This window comes from Bubalus kerabau, chromosome 5, assembly GCF_029407905.1.
Source record: "Bubalus kerabau isolate K-KA32 ecotype Philippines breed swamp buffalo chromosome 5, PCC_UOA_SB_1v2, whole genome shotgun sequence".
NCBI lineage: Eukaryota > Metazoa > Chordata > Mammalia > Artiodactyla > Bovidae > Bubalus > Bubalus kerabau.
Window position 1 is genome coordinate 10,937,562 of NC_073628.1, and position 23,517 is coordinate 10,961,078.

Consider the following 23,517-nt stretch of genomic DNA (forward strand, 5'->3'; position numbering starts at 1 on the left):
CCTGTGTCTCTGCTGCCTCCCAGATAGTTCCTGTGGCTGGGAAGCCCTGCGCTCTGCCTAGGAGGGGAATGTGGGGACTGTCTTATCCTTAGAATTGAGGGCTTCCTGTGGACAGGAAGGGACTGAGCCTGCCCTCTTCTGCGGCTTCTAGAGTAAACTTCCTTAGGAACCCACACCAGTTAAGTCTGTCCCAGGGTCAGTCCCCTCCTCTCAGTGTAGCCAGGGACCCTTGAAAGGCTCAGCTTGTCCCTAAGGTGGCTCCTTCTAACCCAGGCCGGGCAGCAGTAGATCTGTGGGGTGTGACTAGGGGGAGGGGCTAATGCGTCCTATTCCCAGGCCTGAAGCTACGAGGGATAATGGGGTACAGAGCATCTATCAGGCTCTGGGCTCCACATGGTCCCAGCCCCACAGATGACCCCATCCTCCCCCCACCCCCATCCTGCCCCAGAACAATTTCAAGAAGACAGGAAGCAAGCTCAGATACAAAGCAGTATTTATACATTTATTTATATACGTATATTTATTTCAGAAAAGAACAGGGGACAGGAAGCAAGCAGCCTGGGGCCACTTCCCTCTGCCCGCTCGAGTCAGAGTTGGTACGATAAATACGAGTCAGAGCTCAGGGGAAGGATGGTGGGGGGCAGTTATGTTGGAGGGAGGGGGTGCGCTATGCACATGCAGGCTTTCTTGGAGGCTGTAATGTGGACGGGGGTGCTTGTGCATTCAGAGGCCCTATATACAGCTTGAAGCTTGGGGAGATTAGCCCAATGGCTACCGGAGTAAATGCCAAACGGGAGAGAGGAAGGGAGGGGTGGGTTGCTGGACCATGGGTAGGGGATACAGCCAAGACACCCAGTCAGCAGCACCCGCTGGGCAGCTGTCAGCCTCCAGCAGGTGGCCCACTGGCCTTTCCTGAAACCCTTTTGCCTCCCTGGGCTTAAGGCAACTTTGGTCCAAGGTTGACCCCCCCCCCCACCCCCCCACCTTTGAGCAGCTTGGAGCCCCACTTGGCCCCAGCCTCCACACAAAGGACCCCTTCCCCAGGCATGGAAACAGCCAGCTGCTAACCAGATTAGGGCAATGCTGTGTCCAGGTGGCTCCAGGGGGCAGTGGAGGGTCACTTTCCAGTTTAAGTACTTTAACTCCAGTTAAGGGACTGTGGTCCAAGAAACCTGCAGCCCCACTGAGGAAGCCCCAGAATCCTGTCACAAGGGGCAAGGCTCGGCAGGTTTATGGCATTTATGGAGGGTTCCTGCAGTGGGGAGAAGAACAGTAGTGCTAAGTAAGGCTCAGCCACCTGTGTGGTGTGGTGAACTGAAAGTTGCTCAGTCATGTCCGACTCTGATCCCATGGACTATACAGTCCAAGGAATTCTCCAGGCCAAAATCCTGGAGTGGGTGGGTAGCCATTCCCTTTTCAAGGGGATCTTCCAAACCCAGGGATTGAACCCAGGTCTCCCACATTGCAGATGGATTCTTTACTAGCTGAGCCACCTGGGAAGCCCAAGAATACCGGAGTGGGTAGCTATCCCTTTTCCAGCGGACCTTCCTGACCCAGGAATCGAACAGGGGGTCTCCTGCATTGCAGGCGGATTCTTTACCAACTGAGCTACCAGGGAAGCAGTGGTGTGGGGAACTGTCTAATTCCTATGTCAGACGAAGGGCGTGGAATCCCACTGTGGAGGGGCTGGGAGGTGAGGTATCCTGGCTACCCCCCATCTTGCCAGTGTGGACAAGTGCTTGATATCCATAGTGGAACGGGGTCCATGGTTCCTAGGCTTCTTTAGGATTCAGGTCTCCCCTGAAAGGCTCCCACTCAAAGCTGAGAACGAGAAGCAGGAGGGGCAAGGCCTGGCTCCCAAAGAGGCAGCAGAACATCACCAGGCGAGGACAGCAGTTCTGTCCACATTTCTGAACCCTCGGCAGACACTGCGCAGTGATTTCCACTCCTTCCATGAGCCTGGCTGTGGCCTCAGAAGGCTCTAGATATCCACTAAGAAAGGTTAACGTTGGCACTTGAGATAAGGCTTCAGTAACCCAAACCCACTGCTCTGCTCCAGAGAGGAGGGGCAGAACTGGGGCCTACTGCCGAGCACAGGGCCACCAGCCTGGCTGGCCGAGCCCAGCATGGGGCCCTTGACCTGGGAAGGTGAGGCCACCAGCAGACAGGAGGCGGGGCAGAGGCCCGTCCTGTTGGTCAGAGTGGGGAGGGTGTCTCGAGGCTCCCAGGGACGGATCAGAGCCAGGGCCCTGCCTTTCAAGAGACCGCCAGAGCTCTGGTTCACTCGGGACTCTCCATCTCCATTCTTCTACTCCTGCCCTGGTTTAAGTGCATTTTAGTAATTACTTCATTAATAACAGCAAAAGCTATTTGCATCCACTCATCCACCAGCCAAGACCAGCCTGCTGCTTTGCATGGATTCCTGCTCCTCTGCTCAGAGACCAATGGAAGCTCCCTGGAGCCCAGGCTGTGTGGCTGCACAGGGAACTTCCCTTTGGGATACTCCAGGTTCTAGGATCCAAGGCTTACCTGGCCCACTGGCCCCGCCCCTGGTTCAGCCAGGCACTGAGTGTATAGAAGGCACATGGTCAATTGCCAGCCCATCCAGGGCTGGCTTCAGCTGCCCTGGGAGCTCTTGGAGCCAAGCTCTTCCAGGAGAAGAGACCTCCTGGGCCACGCTTAAAGCTTAGAAGTCCGAGTCCAGTAACAGTCAAACCCTAAAACGTCTGCTCCCTAACCCTCCCCAGGGAGAAGCTTTGAGAGAGGGCTGTCCGCCCTCCACCAACTCTTGACTCGGCCAGGTTTCTGAGGGCTCGTGCCAAGTCCCCGGCAGTACCAAAGGCAGACAGGTCCTCTCCCCAAAAAGGGACGGCTCCCAGTGGCAGAAGGGGAGGCAGGGAAGGTGGGCTCTGGACAGAGTCACAGCTTCCCCCACCTCTGGGCACTGACATCGCCAGGCCTGCATCGGCCATGTCTGCATAGACGTGAATTGGCTTAGCAGGTCTCTCTCCAGCTCCGTCCGTGGTGTGGGGGTGCCGCCAGCGGGAACAGCAGCTCCAGTGTGAGGACTTCCAGTTTCACCAGGTGCGGGGAGGGCCAGGCCGGCTCAGTCTCCAAAGAAGTGCCAGCGGCGGGCTCCAGTGTAACACCATTGCATCCAGTGTGGCAGGGGCGCCCGGGAAACCCCGGGCCCTGGTGTGGCACTGCCTCCAGAGGGCAGCTCAGTCACACAGGCGGTAGAAGTGGAAGTAGTAGTCCGTGGCCGGCTGGACCGGGGCCTCCGCGCTGCAGTTGGCCTGACCCTGGGTGGAAGGGCAGGGGGAACCAGTGAAGTGGCTCCAGAGTCAGGCAGGAGGCAGGCCCCCTGCTGACGTCATCACCTGACTCTGCCCCGGGTCCCACCGTGTGCTTTTCAACGCCCCCCGCCCACTTCTCCCCCAAGTCCCACATTGAATGTCTCTGGGAGGTGGGGAACCCTGCTCACCAGCAATGCCACCCGGAAGTGGTAGGTGAATCTGCGGAAGGACAGGATGGTTACTGGCCACTGGTGGGAGGTGCCCTGGGGAGGGAGGGGAAGAGGGGTCAGGACAGCGGCACAGCCCCCCACCCCCACCCGGTCCCAACCTGCATTCCTCGCCATGACCATCACAGCCCCGGGCTCTGTAGCAGGTTTTACAAAGGAAAGTGCAAGTCACTCAGTCGTGTCCGACTCTGTGACCCCATGGACTATACAGTCCAAGGAATCCTCCAGGCCAGAATATTAGAATGGGAAGCCTTTCCCTTCTCTAGGGGATCTTCCCAACCCAGGGATCAAACCCAGGTCTTTCACATTGCAGGCAGATTGTTTACCAACTGAGCCACAAGAGGTGAGAAGCAGAAATCAGGAGAGGCTGGAGGGCACAAGTTCTGCTTTGGGGAGCAGTAGGGGCCACCATCTGCATGCTCTGCCCGGCACTGAGGGCCCCTCGGCCTCCTGTCTCACTGCCTCCCCTCTCACCACGGTGCTCCGGGCCCATGGGAGTGTCTCACTAAGCTCGTCCTGGCTACACGCCGCTGAGGAGGTGCTGCTTACAGATGAGGACACTGCTGAGTTATCTGCCTAAACTCGCATGGCGACATGTGGCTGAGCTGGGGCTCACCCATCTCTGCTCTCCCCTGTCTGCCAGGCCCTGGGGCCTGAGCCTCTTTAGGGCTCTCAGCACTCCATCCTCTACGCCAGCTACTTCTGCACCTCTTTTCTTGTTGGCGAGGGACTGCGTTCTTCGAAGGCGACGTCTGTTTCTGCCCCATCTCTGGCTCCCCTCAGCTGGGCCCAGCCCAGGGCCGGGGACAGGGGACGCCCCAAGAAATATTGATTGAATAAACACACAAGTCGGTGAGGAGAAACTGCCTTAACTTGTGCTGAGCGTCATGTGGCCAGAGAGGAGCCGGACAGTGACTGGGTCCCAGCCGCCTGGTTCCCAGACCATGAGGCAGCCCCCTCCACGCAGCCCAAGACCTTCCAAAGTCACAGATGGGACTGAGTCACCGCCCCCGCCCAAGCCTGAGTTCCAGCCTCCTTCCTGGCTCCTCTGAGGCATGATCCTCACCGTGCTTCCAACTCTGCCGGCACACCATGCCCTCCCTGGTGGCCCAGCCGCTGTACATGCTGTTCCCCGACTCCTGGGACGCTGTCCCCTTTCCTTCCCCCGGCTGATCCCACATCGTCCTTCAGGTCTCGTCTTAATCAAGCATGACCTGCAGGCAGGCACCCTGACCCTGCAACCCGACAAGGTCAGCTCTCCCTGCCGGGCTCCCAGGACGCCCTCTGTCTCCTCCATTGTGCTCACCTCAGGCTAGGCCTTGGGCAGGGCAGGGCCGGGAGACACTTGCCATGGAGGGGTGCGTACACACCCCCTCCCTGGGGCACAGAGGCCCAGGTCCCAAAGGGTCCCTTGTGGAGACGCCTCTGCTCTAACCCTGGCTCCCGCTCCTCACCTACTTGGGGGCTCAGTTGTGCCGGGGAGAGGAAGCTCTGGCCTGGCTGGCCCATGGGTTCCCAGTCGCCCCTTACCTGGGTGTCCTGGTGGGTGTGAAGGCTCTGTAGAAAGCCCCCCTCTTCACACGGCTCCTCCTTTGACATCAGGCTGCACAGCACCACGGACACGGGGGACGAGGAGCTGGGGAAGGCCCAGTCAGTGGGGAATTGGGGTTCCGAGCTCCTCCACCCCAGGCCCCTCCCAGCCAGCCCTCCACTCGGCCTCCCTCTCCCCACAGAAACCGGCCACTGAATCCTCTCGGCCAGTCAACGAGGCACATCTGTCCAGGCCCTTGATGGCTACAAGCCCCTTCCCATCCCCCATCCCACACACTCTTCACAGCCCATTTCACAGATGAGGAACTGAGGCCCGGAGACTGCTGGGTCACACAGCCAGTGAAGCACGGAGCGGGCAGGAGAGCCAGCAGCCCCCTCAGCTCCCCCCAACCTCCCCCAGGTCGCCGGACCACCACGCCCCCATCCCCCAGGCTGGCACTCACTTCATCTGCAGGGTTAGGCGGAGGTGCAGGGGGATGCTGCTGCTGACAGGGATGTGGTAGGTGACGTTTCCAGGCCTGAAAGGGCCAAGCTGGCTCCTCAACCCAAGGGCACCCTGCCACCCCACCCCTAACGCCCATCAATTCCTCAGCCCCCAGACTAGAGGGGAGCCCTTCGAGGGCCTGGAAGGGGCTGCCCCGCCTTGTGAGGGAACTTCCTCCCTGAGGGGAGCAAGATCCTCTCCCCTGGCCTCATGTCACCCAAGGGAACCTGTCCTGGGGGCGTATAGGGAGGCAGCCAAACCCACCTGCAGGCATCCTCTGAAGCGCAGTACTGGGAAGTAATGGGCATCGAATTCTCCAGCACCTGGATGGAGGTCAGGGATGGCACTGGGTCTGCAAGGAGAGAGGCTGTTGGGGCAGGAAGGAGAGTGACAAGTCAGGACGCAAATGAGGAGTCAAATCTTCCCTTGCTTGGCTTGGATCAGTCATTCACACTTTAGCATGAATAACTTTCAGATTATTCTTTCCAGCTCCCACTTAGACTGAGGTCACACCACCACCTTCCCCAGCAGCCCCAGGACTCTCCAGTTTCCATGAGCCCAAGGTCTGCCTCCTTGACAGACCCAGAACACCCAGGAGCAGGGATGGGTTATCCACAACCCCTGCCAGGAGCGTTCAGGAGCCCACTCTTTAGGACTCTGCTCCTGACTGCACACATTTCTCCCCAATTCGGGGCTCAGGGATGTCAAGTTGGTAGCTTGAAATCAGCCATGGTAGGAGTATTCACACACACAAATCAGGGCCCCGCTGTCCTTCAGGGACTCAACTTCCATGTCACCTCCTTCAGGGACACCTCCCCTGATGAATCCCCACCTCAGTCCAGATTCCGTGCCCTCCCCAGTCGCCAAGCTGCCTCTGTGTCCCCTCAGGACAGGTGAGGGAAGCCTCGCCACACTGCTGTTCGTGTCTGTGAGCCCTCGGGGGCATGGCTCATCCGCCTCCATCACCCCCGGGTGCCCTGTACAGAGCCAGCCACAGAGCAGGAACCCAGGAAATGGTGCCTGGTGAGCATCTACCTCGTGGGGTTTCCCCATCACTTTGAACTTCAATCTCAGCAAAGCAGTTTCAAAGCTTTTTTTTTTTTTTCCTTTAAGCCACAAAACCCATCAAATGAAAGTTGATGAAGAGGCCCAGTACCTAGAGCCAGAGGTGCCTGGTTGAAACCAGGAAGGTTCTCAGCCTCCCCTTAACCTCCTAGGCAGCCTGGGGTGGAGGGTGGGGGAAGTTCGGAGACACCCAGTTTGAAAATGAATACAGTAAAGGGTTCTCTAGCTTTGTTAAAATCAAAAGTTTGAGGTTTGGAAAACTGGGGGGACCACAGTACCCTCCTTGCCCTGGCAGGGTGACACAGAAGGAGCCAGGCAGACATGGGATCAAATTCCATCTCTGCCACTAACAGACTATATGATCCTAGGAAGTCACTTCACCCAAGTTTCAATCTCCTCGTGTGAACAATGGGGACGATTCTGTTCTCTCGGGAGTGTTCTGAGGATTAACCAAGGCCATCGATACAAGGCTACAGAATCAGCCTGGCTTGATTCCTGGGACTCAGTCACGTTCAGTGAATGTGGACCAACAACTCTGCACCCAGGGAGTCTGGTGATGGGCTGAAATGGGCCCTGGCCAGTGAGCCCTGCAAGGCTGGGCTGAAGTGGGCAGAGGGTAGGGCAGGTACCTGGCTGGCCCCAGGCCTGAGTGGGCTGAGCAGGGCTCAGGCCAGGCTCGGGAACCGCTCGGCGGCCCCGGCCATGGAGACCAAGGCTGGGGCCATTCTTGGCTTTGCCCTGGCCCCCAGGGAAGGGGACCACAGGGCTGGCCACGGGGTTTGAGCTCTTTGGATGCTTGAAGTAGCCAATGCCATTGGCTGACAGGCCCCAGGACTTGGCTCTGATGTTGGTGACTGGCAGCAGGGCCATCTGGCTGGGGCCTGTGGAGAGAGACAGGCCCAGGCTGAGAGGAGGGCGTGGGCAGCCTCCTATCCAGCTGTCTCGAGGGCCCCACGGGACTCCAGGTCACTCCCCTCTGTCTCTTGGTCTCAATGTTTTTCCAGAACCTTATTTGGGCTCCAGGAGATCAAACCCTCCCGCTAATGGGTCCTTGGGGCCTTTCTTAGGCCTCATGTAAAAAACCCCTCAAGCCAAACCCTGGGCCCCAGGCGAGCCATACCTGAGCGGTTGGTGGGGGGGCTGGGACTAGGGCTGAGACCACGACTGGGATTAAGGCTGGGGCCCAGACTAGGGTCGGTGGAGGGGGTGGGGCTGGGCGAGGAGCAGCAAATGACCGCGCAGGGGTGGGTAGAGCACAGGTCCAAGGTGCGGAGCGCCGGAGCTGGGGCTGAGCGGGTCGGGCCAGTGGTACCTGAGGACCATACAACCAGAGGCTGTATGAGCCGGAGGGGTCAGCACAGCTCCCCACCCAGGACACATCCACCGCTCCCCAACCTACCCACTCCAAACCCACCCCCGGCACGCACCCAGCAGCAGAGAGGGCTGTGGGCCCAGCACCCCAGTGGTCACGGGGGACTGTCGGAGCTGAGTGGTCCCAAAGCTCTGGCTGGACCTGCTGGGGAAGGGTGGGCTGAGCTCAGAGGGGCTGGGCGAGCCTGGGCTAGGAGTTGCAGAGAAGCGGGAAGGACGCGAGGAGGTGGACAGGGAAGGCAGAAAGGAGGCAGCAGGGAGAGGGCTTGGTCCAGACACGTACCATGGGCACATGGCCTTGCTCCCCCCAGGGTGCTGGGGCCGGAGCAGGGCCAGAAGACAGGAAGTAGACACGGCAAAAGAGCTAAGGGGCGGCAGAGAGGAAACGGGGGCGCAGGCAAGGGGAGGAGAGAGAGAGAAGACACGGTCAGAGATGGCCCAAGGGCTGAGGGTGACAGTGGGCAGAAGAGCCCAAGGCCCCACCCTGGCCCTCCTTCCCCCACCCCCTGCTCTGACCTGGGCCCCACGGAGACCCAGCTACCTGGAGAAGCAATACCAGCTTCAGCAGGACAGCGAAGCAGCTGCTTCCTCCGCCAAACCAGGGGACGTTCTGACCCCCCACCGCCCCCCCCGACAAACCCCCGGTGGGGTCAGATCTTGAGGTGGAGCCCCCTTTACAGGAGACATTTTCCAGGGCTCCTCTGACCCTGGCCGCCCAGCCCAGCCCCACCTGGCCTGGTGACAGCTGGTAGCCAGGCCTCCAGGGACATACCCATCACTTTCCAGCAGATCCTCCTCGGCGCGCAGGCTCAGCACGTACAATGTGGACATGGACACCACACTGGGGGCCGCAGGAAAGGGCCGTTGTTAGAGCCAGAGCCACGGACCAGCGCCCTCTCCCCAGCATGGGGGCCTGTGGTTTTTGGTCCCAGGGGACAGGCTCTCAAAGGGATGGCTGTATGTGGGTCTCCCCAGTCTCGGGGGGAGGAGGAGACAGGATAAGGCAGCCCCCCGCTCCTTCCCCGAGAGCTCAGCCACTTCATCTCCCAGGCCATGGCCTCCTGCTCCCCCAAGCCCAGGCCTGCAGGCAGCCCGATGCCCCAAGCCAGCCACCCCCAGAGTCTGGAGGACCAGTCACCTGAAGGCCATGACCACCACCAGGGCCACGATGGTTCCCTGCAGGAAGCGCTGGCTAATGCAGGCCTGGTCTGGGACCACAGATGATGACTGAGGACCAAGAGAAAAGGGGACAAAGGCCCAGACTTAGGGAGCCTGTGGTCTTGCCCACCGTGGGCTCTGCTGGAGGTGGGGGACAAAGGCTACTCATCTCCCCAGCAGGCACAGGGAGAGGGAGGAGGAACCAGGAGCTGGGAGAGCTAGAGGGTCGGGAGGGGAGGGACGAGGAAGTGCTTCTAATCAGTGAGCTGGGAGAGGCACCAGCTGGAAAGACTCCATGAGGATGGGGAGGCCCCAGTCCAGCCTGCCCCCCATCCTGCCCACCCTCACCTTGCTGGCCACCTTGGGGGGTCTCTTCTTGTGGGGGATGCTGCCTGCCCGGCTGAACTGGCTCCCTGCATGGCTGCAGCAAGAGGACCAGGTCAGAGGTGCCCCTGGGAAGGGGGTCAGGCCCTCCCCCAGCCCGCGCCCCCACCTGACGGCGCCCGAGCTGCCGGTGGACTTGAGGCTGTCAAGACGCCGCAGCTTGGCCAGCTTGTGGCTCCAGCGCTCCAGCTCGTCGATGCGCGTCTCCAGGTTGTCCGTCAGCTTGCACAGCTCCTTCACGGCACCCACGTTCTCCATGAAGATGCGCTCCTGCCGCAGGAAATGGCCAGTGTCGAGGGCACAGTCAGCCCCTGGGGGGCCCAGGCCACGGGCCCATGGGGGAGCAGGAGGGAGCCCTCGAAGCCCCACCCAGGCCAGCCTCACCTCTCGTCCAGCCTCAGCTCCCCCAGCTCCCTGTTCCTGCCTCTGAACACCATCCCACCTGTGCACCTTTCCCCACCCATGGTCAGAACCCATGGTCCTCAGAGCCTCTCGCCTCCATCTCCCCTTTGATGGACACAGTGTCTAAGACTTCAGCAGAGGCCAAGACCTAGGACATGCTCACTGGCACCCAGCCTCATGCCAGGAAAGTTACAAACATCATCCTCAACAAACCATGTGTTTAAACTTTGCCATGACCCTATGACAGAGGATGAGATGGCTGGATTGCATCACCAACTCAATGGACATGAGTTTGAGCAAACTCTGGGAGATGGTGAAGGACAGGGAAGCCTGACGTGCTGCAGTCCATGGGTCACAAAGAGTCGGACATGACTGAGCCACTGAACAACAAAACAACATGAGAAGTTCTCAGCTGTAATGATTGTTTCCTTCCTTTTGCAGGAGAGGAAGATGACTCTCATGAGGTTCCTCTTGCCCTTGATCACACAGCCACAGACTGGCCAAGTCCTCATCTCCCACCTCCACCTCTCCCTGTAGGGTGGGGAGGGGGCTCTAGAAGCAGCATGAGGGAAGACTGGAGTGAGGGGATGCTCCAACTCTGCACTTCAGTGCCCTGTCTCTATGGGGGCGGTGCTGAATGCCCTCCAGCTGGTCCACCCTTCTGCCTCTTGGGCTCCTTCCAGTTCCCCCACCCAGAGACCTTGTTCACCACCAGGAAGTTCTCTATGGTTTTCCCATTGGCAAAGACCACATCTCCTGTGTCCTTCACGGCCTCGGGCAGGATCTCCTTCACCTCCTGAGCGATGACACCTGGGGAGGGACAAGCCAAGTGTGTGTTGGAGGAAGGTCTGCCCACAGCACCATAATGTAGGCAGGGACTGGGACTGGTGAGGGTGAAATTCTGGGAGCTAGAGATCTGAGATCCAGGGAGCCCTGGAGCAGGGTGGCAGTTCCAGGGATCAAGGTGTGGGGTTCGAAGGGGTAGGTGCGGGTAGGGGCAGATTCTCGGAAGTAAGGACCACAAGGGAAAGGGGACAGAGATCCAGGAGAATAAAGGCCAGATTCATGCAGGGAACAGAGGAGCGGGGATCCCGGGACCACAAGTGCCAGACTTCCAGTGTCAAAGTGCAGGGGCTCAGGGCAAAAGGACAGGTCTCCCAGAGGGCCAGGATTCCCAGGGGCGGGGTTCCATGAGTCGAGGGAAGGGGTTCTTGGAAGTAGAGTTTCCAGAGGACAGGGACAGGGGCGAGGTTACCAGATGCCGGATCCCAGCCCCTAGATCTTTACCCGTTTCTGGCGCAGCGGCTTCGATGCCGGCAGTGGCGGCAAACTCCGGCTTGTACCTGTAGTGCACCAGCCGCATGCGCGAAATCCTCTTCAGCTGCTCGGTCGTGTCCACCTGCGCGGGAACCAGGGCCCAACTTAACCCCTCCCCTCCTGGGCCCTTCCGGTGGCAGGAGTGTGGAGGGGGTAGACCCTGCTACCACCAGTGTGGTGGGATCCAGAGACCCAGGGCCAACCTCCTCCAAGGCCTTTCCCTGGAGCCCCGCCCCTAGGAGCCCCGCCCACAAGATAGCCCCGCCCCTGCCATCGGCTCCTCCCCGCTCAGGGAGTCCCCGCCCTCGGCCCTGCCCCCACCTCCTGCACATGCTCCTTGGCCCGCAGGTCCGAGGGGTGCATGAGCGAGCCCATGACCTTGACGTTGCCGTGCACCACCAGTGCCTCATCGGGCCGGTCCGTGTTGATGCCTACACGGCCATGGTGGAAGACCGTGTCCGGCACCTGCGCCCGCTGCCACAGCACCTCGCTATCACTCTCAAACTGGCCTGGATTGGAGGCCTGGCAGGAGTTGGGGCTGGATCAGTCCTGGGGGTTGGGGGACGCGCAGCGCCCTGGGAAAGGGGGAAACCCCACAGCCACCCCTCCAGCTCCAGCCGGAGCTCCTCACACCCCTATGCCCAACTTAAACTGTCCTCCCATGGCTGCAACTTTCAGAAAAGCCACCAACCGGGTCCTGGCCACCTCCACACTTTATTGTGAAGGAGATACTGGCCCTGAGAGGGTGGGAACCTTGCCCAGGGACACACAGGATCAGCACTCCAGCTCCTGACCCCTGAAGACCCTGTATTTCTCCTGGGTGCTGTTTCTCCCAGGTCTAGGGAGGACTCTCAGCCCCTTGTGGGGGGGTGGCCCTCACCCGGACGATGATGCGCTCTGAGATCTGGGCGGCCAGTGTGTAGTTCTGATTTTGTGCGTGGGCCTGGAGGGCCACCACCAGCATGAAGTACCTGGACATAAGAGGGTCTCAGAGGCGCCCAGGGTCCCGCTCCATTCCCCTCCCACCTCCACCAGCCTTCCTGGGTCAGATGTACAGTGCACTTGGTCATCTCCCCCAGGCTCCCGGCACCCGGGTGGAGAGCATGACCACCCCACCAGACAGAGGAGGGGCTTCCCAGGTGGCTTTAGTGGTAAAGAACCCGCCTGTCCATTCAAGAGACAGAGAGATGTAGGTTCGATCTCTGGGTCGGGAAGACCCCCTGGAGGAGGGAATGGCAACCCGCTCCAGTATTCTTGCCTGGAGAATCCCCATGGACAGAGGAGCCTGGGGTGGGAGGTGGGGGCTACAGTCCAAGGAGTCGCACAGAGTCAGACACGACTGAAGTGACTAAGCACGCACTGCAGAGAAGGAACCTGAGTGTCCACTAGGGGGCGGAAACAGATAGGAAGCCAGCTTCCGCTCTCCTATCGGTAAGTGGTGAAGGGCTCTGAAACCCAGGTCCCTCATCTGGGAAGTGGGTCAATCTCTGGGACTCCGTTCCTGGCATGCTACGGGCGGGCGCGGGCGGGGGTGGGGGTGGAGTCGGGGAGACACCCTCCAGCCCCTGGTGTTCAGAAATGGAGGGGCTCCGGGGCAGGGACACAGCCCGCTCACCTCTGGTCGGGGTTGGGCTTGCCCTTCTTGCGCATGTTGTTGGCAGTGGTCTCGCTGAAGTGCAGCCTCCCCACAGTCACTTTCGTGACCTGTTCGGGGGGCAGATTGACCCTGCAGAGGAGGGGCAGGGTACTCAGGGGCCAGGGAAGAGGGGCTGCGGAGAGCCAGGCCATGGAGGGGCCCCAGGGTCAGGAATGTGTGGGAGGGGCACGTTGTGGGTGCCTTTGGCCCTCCTTGGCTCCTGCCAGGGGAGCCCTCCTGGGGACCTCCCCCGCCATGGCTCAGACACTCACGAGACGGGGTTGAAAGGCCGCTTGCTTCGGTCCGACTGCGACTGCTCGATGTTGATGGACTGGTTCAGGGCCTCCAGCTGGGGGAGGAGCAGAGGCCAAGGGCACTTCAGGGCCCAGGGTCTCCCCACCTGGTCCTGCCCTCCTCAGCCTCTCAGCCCAGGCCCAGCGAAGTGGGAGCTCCTGAGGAAACTGAGGCCACCCTCCCCTCTGCCCACAGACTCCTGTGCATTCTCCTATACCGCCGCACCCCCCATGAGCCCACACCCACACCACTCTCCCACCTATGTGCACACACGTGAGCACACACACACAGGCAACTTCACTGGCCACCAATTCACACCCACGCACTCCACCCATCTCCAAGTACACATCCCAAATCAGCCTCCACAAACACCCATGCGTGCACGCTAAGTCGCTTCCGCCCTGTCTGACTCTTTGCAACCCCAAGGACTGTAGTCCAGCAGGCTACTCTGTCCACGGGCTTCTCCAGGCAAGTGGGTAGCCATTCCCTTCTCCAGGGGATCTTTCCGACCCAGGGGTCAAACCCCTGTCTCCTGCCCTGCAGATTTTTCACTGCTGAGTGACCCGGGAAGCCCATTCACAAACACCCAGTCACACCCAAAACCACACTCCCCAGAATCCATGCCACTCCCAGGCCTCTCAAGCCCTCCAGAGCACCAGCTGAGCCACGGCAATGCCAGGCCCCACTCATGACACGGAAGGAGACACACGCGGCCAGGCCATCAGGGAACTCGTGGGCTCAAAATCAACCACCACCACCGTGGAGGTGCTGGACAGGGAGGGGCCTCAAGTCAAAATGGGCCTCAGGGCAGGTGTCCCCGAGGAGGCAGCAGAGTGAACGGTGAAGGTCAAGGAGTGGTCAGCCAGGGGAGGAGGCAGGCAGTGGGGTTCAGAGGGCGTCCCAGAGAAGGAGCCGCCTGGGGGGAGGCAGGGGCTGTGACTGGGCACAGCAAACCAGGGCCGGGGTGAGGATGGGGGTCCCGAAAGCCTCTGCTGGCTCAGCCTAGCAGTCAGGGCCGTGCTGGGGTGGATGGGGGAGACGGGGTCCTGGGGGCCTTGAATGGGGAATGTTGGGCCCACCTGTGTCTCAAGTGGAACAGGAGTCCGGCTGTGGGTGGTCAGATAAGGAGGGAACTGGCCTGGTTTGGGCAGAGGTGCGGGGAGGAGAGGAGGGGACCAGGTTGTGGAAAGTTCCAGGAGAGAGAGCAGGGCCTAGTGCGAGGTGAGAGGTGGGCAAGCAGGTCCCAGATTCATGGCTTGGGTAACCAGGGCCCCGGAGCCCCATTCCCGGAGAGGAGAGCCTGGGGAGGGCGAGTTTGCAGGGAACTCATTTTGGGGTGCTATAGTGAGGCAGCTGACAGCAGGGTCAGGAGCGGGGTCCTGGCTGGGTGCACAGACTTGGGGTCACAGGGTAGAGAAGGAAACGGGAAGCGGAACTGAGCAGAGGGCTGGGGGCATGACCCTTAAGGGGCGGGCACGGGGGTTCAGGTGGGGAGGGGGGCTGGACTCAGCCCCCAGGAGTCTCCTCAGGACACACTCACCTGGCCCCGGGCTCGTTCGGCTCCCCCGGCCTCCTGCCCACCCTCACTGCTGAGCCCCAGACCTGCCTTCACTCCGTGCAGCTTCAGGTAGAAGCAGTCCAGGGGCTTGAGGCCTTCGGGCGTCTTGACGTACTTGGGCTCGCCCAGCATGCCGATGTACGCCGTCACCTGGAAGTGGTTCTTCTTCTGGCACACGAAGGCGTCGTCGCCCACCGAAAAGTTGAAGCCCTTGTCAGCATCCACGCGGTAGGTGAGCATGGGCCTGGGGGCAGGCGAGGACACTCGACCGAGGGCCCCCAGCCGGGCCTGCCTTGCCTGTCCCGTCTGTGGCCTGTGTCCCCAAGCCAATTTCCTACCTGGTGCCCCCATCCTCAAACCTCTCTCGGGATTGCTCCCACTTCTCAGATATGGAAACTGAGCTCCCCAGGAGGATCTGAGCTCTGGTGTGACAATACCTCGGCCAATATTCCTCCCTTACGTGCCTGGGACCACTGCGCCCTGGTGATGGGGGAGGCTGGGCAAGACCCTAGGACGGGAGTGAGCTCCTGACGAGGGGGCCTGACAGCCCCTCACCACACTTGGCTTCTTCCCAGAAAGGTGCCCGAAGGCCCCCTCCCTCCAGGGAGACAGGGTGAGAGGGGATGCGTCTGTGGAGCCTCACTGTGCCTGACAGCTGGTTGCCATGGAAACGGTGGAACCAGGCGCCGGCTCTGCATGGGCCCATCCCCTGCCCACCAGCTTGCTCAAGCCCCCAGACATCCTCATCCTGACTCCTGCCTGGTGGGGAGGGGGCTCTCTGGGCAGCCTCGACTCAGCCTCAGTTTACCCATCTGTTGCTGGGAAGGTGTTCTAGGTCTGGGCTCTTCAGGGGATCTCCAGCGGGTAGGACACAGGGAGACTGGTGGCCCGCCTTCCCCCAGGTCCCCAGGCACAAGCAGTGCCCCTGATGCCCAGGCCTGCCTGGAGGAAGCTGGGCAGGGAGAATGTTTCCAAACTTGGAGAGGCCTTTGGGCCCGGCTAACATCTACGGGAAGACACAGAGCTCACTGCATCTCCCTCTCTGGGCTCCACTCATCTGCCTGACCACCCAGGAAACACCCAGAAAGTGCCTGGACCACACTGGGGTGGACCTCAGGTGTCAACTTCCTGGCCTTGGGATTTGGGGTGGCAGGGCTGACCTGAGAAGCATGGCCGTAGGAATGGGGGGGGGTCTTCACCAGGCCATAGGGCTGGACATCCAAAGACCTCTCCCCGCCACTCAGATAGGGTCTCAAAGGATCCTTTAGCCACTACATCGGTTGGACAACTCCTTGCCCCAGCCCTGAGGGCTTCACGCTAACAACCCCACAAAGCCAGGGACCCCCAACTCCAGGAGGCTGGACTAGCTGTGAGAAGGCAAGTCCCAGACACCCTGCCCAGTCCAGTCCCAGGAAGGTCCAAAGTGAGCTGATGGTGAGCCATGCTCTCACCCCTTGTTGGCCTTCCGTGGGAGTGAGGGGAGTGGTCCCAGAGTGCTCCTGGCCGGGTCCCAGGAAGCTGAATCCGCATGGGTGGGTGCTGGAGCAGAGCTAGGAATGCTGGAGCAGCCTCTGACCAGTCCTCCCCCACCCACTGGTCCCTCCCCTGCAGGGAGGGGGCTTGCTGGAAGGGCCTCCCTGACACTCAGCTTCCGGCTACCTTCCTGGAATGCAGGAGGAGGGGGGACGGGGAGGAGGAGCCAGAAAATACCCTTCTCCACCCACTGCTGCCAGACTCACCCCCACTGGCCCCTCCTTGGCCGACACCACCTTCTTAAGGAGGCCTCGGGCCGGCTCAGGAATCAGGAGCCCTGAGTGGCAGTCCTAGCTCTCCCCTGAGCCCGTCTGCTCTTCTGTGAAAGGGGACTATCTTGTTCCTAGGGTGCTTCCAGCCCTGCTCTAGGATCCTGAAGCCAGGGCTGGGGTTGCCCAGACAGCATGACCAGGAGGGGTGGTTGGTGGTGGTGGTGGTGGTGGTTTAGTTACTAAGTCGTGTCCAACTCTTTTGCAACCCCATGGTTGGTAGCCCGCGAGGCTCCTCTGTCCATGGGATTTTCTAGGCAAGGATACCAGAGTGAGTTGTCATTTCCTTCTCCAGGGGATCTTCCCAATCCAGGGATGGAACCCGGGTCTCCTGCATTGGCAGGCAGATTGTTTACTGAGGGAAGGGGCACAAAGCACTCACAGCTCCTTGTAGTTAGCGTCGTACAGTGTCGCCCATTTGTTCTGCTGATGCGGTTGCCACTTGATGGACTGGTAGTTGGGATCTAGGTAGGAGCCGCTGAGGCTGTCACTGTCCTGCAGGAGACCTGGAGAGATGGAACGGCCATTGTCCCTGAGCCCCAGGCCCCACGCCCCCAACTCAAAAGCCTGAGCAGGCCAGCCGTGTACCTGGTGAGGGGGCACCTGGTGGATGCCAAGGGGGTGTCTGGACCCGGGCGATGCTGAGGGGCAGGGAGCCAGGCCCGGGTGAGAGCGGGCCCTGGGGAGGCCAGGGTGGGGAAGGGGCTCGCGCTGGGTGCGGGGGCAGGGCCGTCACAGTCCCAGGCTCCTGTTTGATCATTCCGTTCAGCATCTGGGCGTTGAGGGTGTTGGGAGGTGATTCCGAGTGCTTCCTCTTCTTGGAGGGATGTGGGGGGAGCCTGGGGGATACAGGTGTGCATCATGGGGACCAGTGCCCCCCCTGACCTGTCCCACTGGGCAGTACCCTGGCTCCCCTCTCTGCCCTGTTCCAGCAGGATACACCCAGCCCAGTGGACACCTCCTGCAGGAAGCCTGCGTCTTTACCTCCTCTGTGCTCTCCCATCATGCTGTGCTATCATTCTGTGTCTGTCCCTCCTCCCTGCCCCCCAGGCTGTGGAATCCAGGAGGGCAGGGCCACACCTGACTCGCCCATGTGTCCCCATCACCCCCGGCAACTGGCCTGGTGCACCAAGTGCTCAGAATCGTTGGTGGAATGAATGAGTCTGTCCCTTCCCTGTGGGGTCATTCTCAGCATCACCCGTTATAGTGAGGGCTCTTTGGAGAGCAGCCTCCAGAAACAAGCCAGAGGGCTTGGACCACCAAGGCTGGGAGAGTTTCCTGGAAAAGGGGCTGACGATTTGGGGGGGCTACGCAGCACCCCTTCCCCTTCTGGTTTACAAAAAGCTTTGCCAGTGGAATCTTTGCTTGAATGAAATCTTTCACGGAATCTCAAATGTCCAAAACTGATAAAAAGATAATTCTGCAGCTGGAGTCAGAGCGGAAGTAGTTCTGGGTCTACACCTAGAACCTCCTCAGAAAACTGAGGACTCCGTGGTGGTTAGAAAGTCACTGCTATGTGGGTAAGAGCACCGGCCCGAGTTCAGGCTGTGGCTCTGCCCCTTCCTACCTCCGTGACCTGGCAAGCATCCCCCCTGCCCCAACCAAGCCTCAGTTTTCCTATCTGGGCAACAGGGATGGCCATGCTCATCAAATAAGTTAATGGTGAGCATTTGGCCTTGGCTGTAAATACCCTAGGCTTTGCTAGGCATATACATATACATTCACTGATCCCCATCTCTGGGGGGTCAGAGCCTTCTGCCCTTCCTGGGTTCATCCCTGCACCTACCTCTGTCTCTGTCCTGTAGGTGCTGCCCTGAGCAAAACCCCCTGCCCCCACCAGCCCATCTCCCCACCCCCGAGGAGGCTGCCCAGCTCTTACTCAGCTCCGTGTTGCTGGAGCAGCTGGTGGAGCATCTGGGACTGCTGGCCATGGTGGAGTTCGGTGGGCACCAGCCCCTGCCCCATGGCGGCATAGGGGGGCATCGGAGGCTCAGCCTTCATGTACAGGTCCCGCTGCAGGACGGGGTAGTGCGGTGGGGGCGGCGGGGGCGGTGGGGGGCCTGGCAGGTGGGCTGGAGGTGGGGGCGGGTGCTCCAGGCGGGAGGGCACCCCCACATGGCACAGGGTCTCGGGGGTAATGGTGCGCAGGAGATGGGGGTCTGTGGGAGAGAAGGGGAGTGCGGGTGGACATTAGGTTTCCAGGCACCAGCTCTCCCTGGAGCAGGGTCTCCTCATACCCACCCCCTCCTGAGCCCAGCCTGGGGGCTGCCCTCCCACTCATCCCACATGGGAGGAGGCTGGGCAGCCCAATCCCACTGCAGGCCTGGGCGGGGAGGCCAGACCCTGTCCAGGGGGTAGGCAGCCTTTCACCCCATCTGAGCCCGCTCCTTCCCTGGGCCGAGCCTGGCCCAGCTCCCTGGGGAGGACCCGCGTCCCAAGGCTCTCTCCCAAGCCCCTCGCAGGCCTGCTCCTCCTTTGGACTTCAGGAAGGAGTCTCCTGGGACCCCCAGTGCAGTCCTACGGCGGTCGGGGGGGGCCCTCCTCCCTCCGGCAGCCCCTCTACCGGGTTCCCAGGGGCCAGCCCCCCAGCCTGAGGGGGGGAAGCCCCAGCTCCCTTTGTTCCCCAGGAGGCATTCCAGAGATGTTTCTGGTAAGATAAACAGAACTCTTGACCCCTCTCTGGGCCGTAGGGAGACGGCTGCCTGCCATCCTTCTGCTCTTGGCCACCTGGGGGCCACGGCACCCCTGAGCACCCCCCGAGGCGCGTCGGGCCCAGCCAGCTGCACCCAGGCTGCTTCCCCCAGCCATCCACTCACCGCCGAAGGGTGCGTCCATGATGGCGCAGGCGGGCAGGCGGGTGGCATCACCGGCAGGGACACTTGCTCAGAGGCCGGCCGGCTCCCCACCCGCCCACAGGGAAACAATAGCCAGCGCCGGGGAGTATTTGACCAGCGATAATCTGGGCCTGTTGGGCGGCCGCTGGCCCCCCACCCCCACCCCCGGCTCGCTCCCTCCCTCCCGATAAGGCTGCCCCAACCACTTGCCCAAACCCCAGAGGGGGAGGGCGGTGCCCGCTGGACTCACCATTCACCTGCTGGGGGGAGTAGGCCTCGGAGCCCGAGTCTGGGGGAGAGTCTGGCAGGGTGCTGTGGAGAAGAGGGAAGGGCTGTTGGCTGGGCCATGGGACCCCTGCCTCCCAGCCGGGCAGCTCTTCTGCGGGGCAGGGTCCCACAGACCCAGGGGCTGGAGGCCTTGAGGTCTCCCCCCTCCCCCGTTACAGGCATTTCTCTTTACCAGCCCCCTTGGGGTGCCCGGCAGGGCCTGGGGCTGAGTTGCAGGTGGGGGGCCTTGGGCTCCCACCCTGCATCCCCTCAGACCTACAGGGCACTAGGGGGGCCTGTCCGCTGTGTCCCTGAGGCTGATTCAGGGATTCAGGGACTCCCTCCTCAGAGCCAAAGGCCAGGCCAGCTTTTTTCTTCCTGCACCCACTGAAGCCCCACTTCCTGGAAACTCTAGGGGGCCCTAGGGGGCTGGGCCTGGGAAACGTCAGGTCACCGGAGGGGCTGCCCTGCCATGGGCAGGTGTGGGCTGGGCAGGGAGCCAGCTTGCCAGGCCTGCACTCATAGGTTTTGTGTTATCAGTGGTTCGGGCGAGAAAGAACAGACTCGCCTCTGAGAGGTCAGCACGTCCTACATGAACCCTACGCTCGCCTGAACAGGAAGGCGGTGGCCACTTGCAGGGGGCTGGCTCTCTGGCCATCGTGGCCCCCACATCTGGGAAGACTGCCCACCACCAGGCCCAGGCAGTGTCTGAGGCAGCCTAGTCACTGCAGACATGGCCCTGGGCTAACTGAGGGTCCCCAAGCTCCTCTGGACAAGCCAACCCCTCACCAGCTCCCGCAGGACCCGTGAGTGAGGATGACAGGAAGAAGTGATGGGGACCTGGTCCTTGCTGTGGGCCTCGCGGCCCGGCGGGCGGACCGGGGCCTCTCCAGCTCCATCTCCCCCCCTGCAGCCTGCACTGCCCTGACAGTGATCTTGTGTAAAGGCCCTTCTCTCCCTCTAGCCCCTGCAAACTCACACGCCAAGTCCATAGGACTTGCCTTCTTCCTCCTAACTCACAGCGCTCGAGTTGCTGATTTACTGATTACTAACTCCCTCCTCAACTAGACCCACTGCAGGAGAGGCGGGCCTGCCTTGTTTTCCACCTAGAACAGGGCCTGGCAGGGGTGGGGCAGTGGGAGCCGCCCGGGGCCCATGGAGTGTCTGTGTGGCTCTGGACACGCGCTTTCTCTCCCTGGGAAATGGCTTCAGTGCGCCATCTGAATCCTGCTGTGAGGGAGACGGGGCTCTATGCACAGGCTGGCTGGTTTTGGGGTCCCCAGGAGCTGGCTACTGGGGCAGCTGATGAGCTCACATACAGGCCTGGGGTACTGCAGCAGGCACCCAGCAGACACTCGTTAGGTGGTGGTAGTTCTCTTCCCTCCCTACCCTTCAGGGTCCGCACAGCTTTAGGACAGCGTCTCAGCCTGAAGCAGCCAGCTGCCTTCTACCGCTACGGCTCACCCCTGCCTGGCCTCCCCCCTATAAGCCAGGACATGGCCACTGTCCCCCAGTACTTCCTCTGGGCTTCCTCCCCCGATTCTCACAGTCACATGATGGGGCAGAAGCATTTGGGGCTCCCTTTACAGCTGCAGCTGCTGAGGCCCTAACCGAGGTTGCGGGTCAGTACCCGGAAGAATGGGCTTCCCTGGTGGCTCAGCTGGTAAAGAATCCGCCTGCAATCCCAGAAGGTTGGGAATAGTGGAGCTGGAGATGGAGCCTGGCTGTCTGATGGGTGTCATGCTCCCAGCACCCCACTATCCTTCTGCTCAGAGACGGGGTCCCCTGCCCCCTGCCTCAGCCTGGGGGTGGACCCAGAACTTTCTCTGAGCACCTCTGCAGGGCTTGGCAAACCCATGCTCCCTGCCTCTACGTGGGCTAGGCGGGTGGCCGCCTAGAACCTCAGGTCACAGCTGGGCCCAGGCTGAGCCCCTGGGTCAGGCGGGGACGTGGGCTCCTTGGAGAGGAGCGGTGCGGGGGGGACCTGGAAGGGGGAGGCTGGCTTGTCCCCACAGCTGCACTGACTTCAGGTCCCACACCTGCACCATCGGCCAACTCCCTGGGGCCACGGAAAACAGCGCCGTGAGGGGTTTGGGTGCCTGGGGTGCCTGCCTGCAGGTGGAAGTGCCCCTGAATGCAAACAGTCCTGCTGGTCTCAGCCCCTCCAACTCTCCACAGAGCTCAGGGTGGAGCCTTTTCTAGAACTTACATCAGCCCTCATCACTCCCCTGCTCGGAATCTTCAGCTGCCCACTGCCTCAGCACAAAGCCTCCTCGGCCTAGCCCTGGAGCCCCCGCCCACCACCACCACCTTGCTACCCACAGGGCAGCCCGCTCCCCACTGCCCAGCCTCAGCCCCAGGCCCACTGTCACTGTGCCCACGCCTTGCCTGGCCCGGGGCCCCTGCGTCCTAACCCGACCACCACACTCCTTGCCCTCACTCACCCGGGGGCATAGGGAGCCTTGGGCTCTGCCTTGATGGGGGGCCCAGAACCCCCCAGGAAGGGCTTGGGAGCAACACCCATGCCGTTGTTGTTGTTGCAGTTGAGCGGGGCGCTGTAGCTCGGGGGTGGGAGGGCCCCGTGGCGCCCCGGGGAGGGTCCGCCCCCCGGGGGGCTCAGGTGGTGGACCCCGCTGGAGCCGGGGATCGCTGGCTGCCCATGGGGGTAGGAGGCCGCACTGGCTGGAGCAGAGATGTCAGGGAAGCAGCTGCGGAGAAGGGAGGAAGCTCAGCGCCAGCGGGGGCCCCCAGCCCCTCCCGGGGCCCCACCCGCGGGGCAGCGTGGACCCCGCAGAGGGCTCGGAGGCTGGGGGAGGGGGAGGAGCGGCTTTCGGAGGCGGGGCGTTGTCACGCCTCCCAGGTGAGGCCCGAGGGGCTGGGGGCGGGGCCACTCACAGGTCAGAGGCGTCCTCCTTGCTGATGTACTCCTCCAGGATGCTCGTGTCTATGTTGGAAGGCTCCAGGGCGCCGTTGATGTCGTGGCCTGCGGGGAGGAGTGGATGTGAGCCAGGGCAGAGACCCAGCACCCACCGCCCCCTACCTGTGTCCACGTGGAGAGAGAGCCCTTCACAGTCACCACCTGCCGCCCCTCCAGCAGGCAGGGACACTGCTGTCCCCAGCCCACAAGGCCCCCTGGACTCCCCCAGGAGGGGAGGGGCCCACAGTCTGCATCTGGACGGACCCACTGGCTCCTGCCCCTCCATCCCCTCTCCCAGATGTGTAAAACGAGCAAGTCCCTTCGTCTTGTCTATAAGATGGGGTGAACGTGTCCCCATCTTATGGGGTGCCGTGAGCAGCAAATGAGGTGCTCACCCTCACGGACTTGGGCCCAGACTCGCTGACTCTGTCCTGCCCTGTCCTCCAGGCAGCGGTTCCAGACGGCCCAGCTGCGGGCAGCCAGGAGCATCGGGCCTGGCTGGGCTGGACCACACATCCTGGGTGGGGGGGCGGGGGTGGCGCATGGGGTTGGGGGAGATTCCTGCACCCCGGGCCCAGCTGCAGGTGGAGAGGGAGTTGGGGTCGGAGTCAGGAGCGACCAGCTCCCCCTCAGTGTGTGTGCCTACCACCCTCATAATGAGGGCGAGGGTGCTGAGCCCAGAGGAGGAAACAGCCTCAGAAAGGTTCAGCAGGGAACAGCAGGGGCCCCGGGCCCTCCCCCTGGCCTGGCCTGGCCCCACCAAGGGGCGGACTCTCAGAAAAGGCGCCCCCGTGCTCTCAGGCATCAGCAGGGGAGGAGATGCCCTCCCCTGATCCCCCCTCCCGGGGTCACCTTGTAGGGAGAGTTGGAGGGCGGGGTGATAAGGGGGCTGACGTGGGAGATGCGTCAACCGCGATAATGGAGGCTGGCCCCCCCACCCTGTTAGCCTGGGCT

General features: G+C 61.7%; 1 protein-coding gene across 1 annotated transcript; it reads right to left on the bottom strand.

Annotated features, from left to right (window-relative positions):
• Positions 1–3,138: 3,138 nt before the first annotated feature.
• Positions 3,139–22,921, bottom strand: MYRF (myelin regulatory factor). The gene is made up of 27 exons (XM_055583712.1): positions 22,863–22,921; positions 22,542–22,631; positions 22,091–22,354; positions 19,630–19,691; positions 18,425–18,704; positions 17,134–17,384; positions 16,928–17,051; positions 14,792–14,987; positions 13,164–13,240; positions 12,871–12,981; positions 12,136–12,226; positions 11,577–11,777; positions 11,226–11,337; positions 10,639–10,748; positions 9,646–9,806; positions 9,501–9,573; positions 9,133–9,221; positions 8,767–8,835; positions 8,278–8,358; positions 8,051–8,136; positions 7,744–7,935; positions 7,253–7,504; positions 5,823–5,910; positions 5,518–5,592; positions 5,054–5,159; positions 3,485–3,559; positions 3,139–3,302 (listed from the first exon to the last, which is right to left on the bottom strand). Exons 1-27 carry the CDS (start codon positions 22,919–22,921, stop codon positions 3,222–3,224), a joined length of 3,456 nt encoding a protein of 1,151 aa, XP_055439687.1. The 3' UTR covers positions 3,139–3,221.
• Positions 22,922–23,517: the final 596 nt, after the last annotated feature.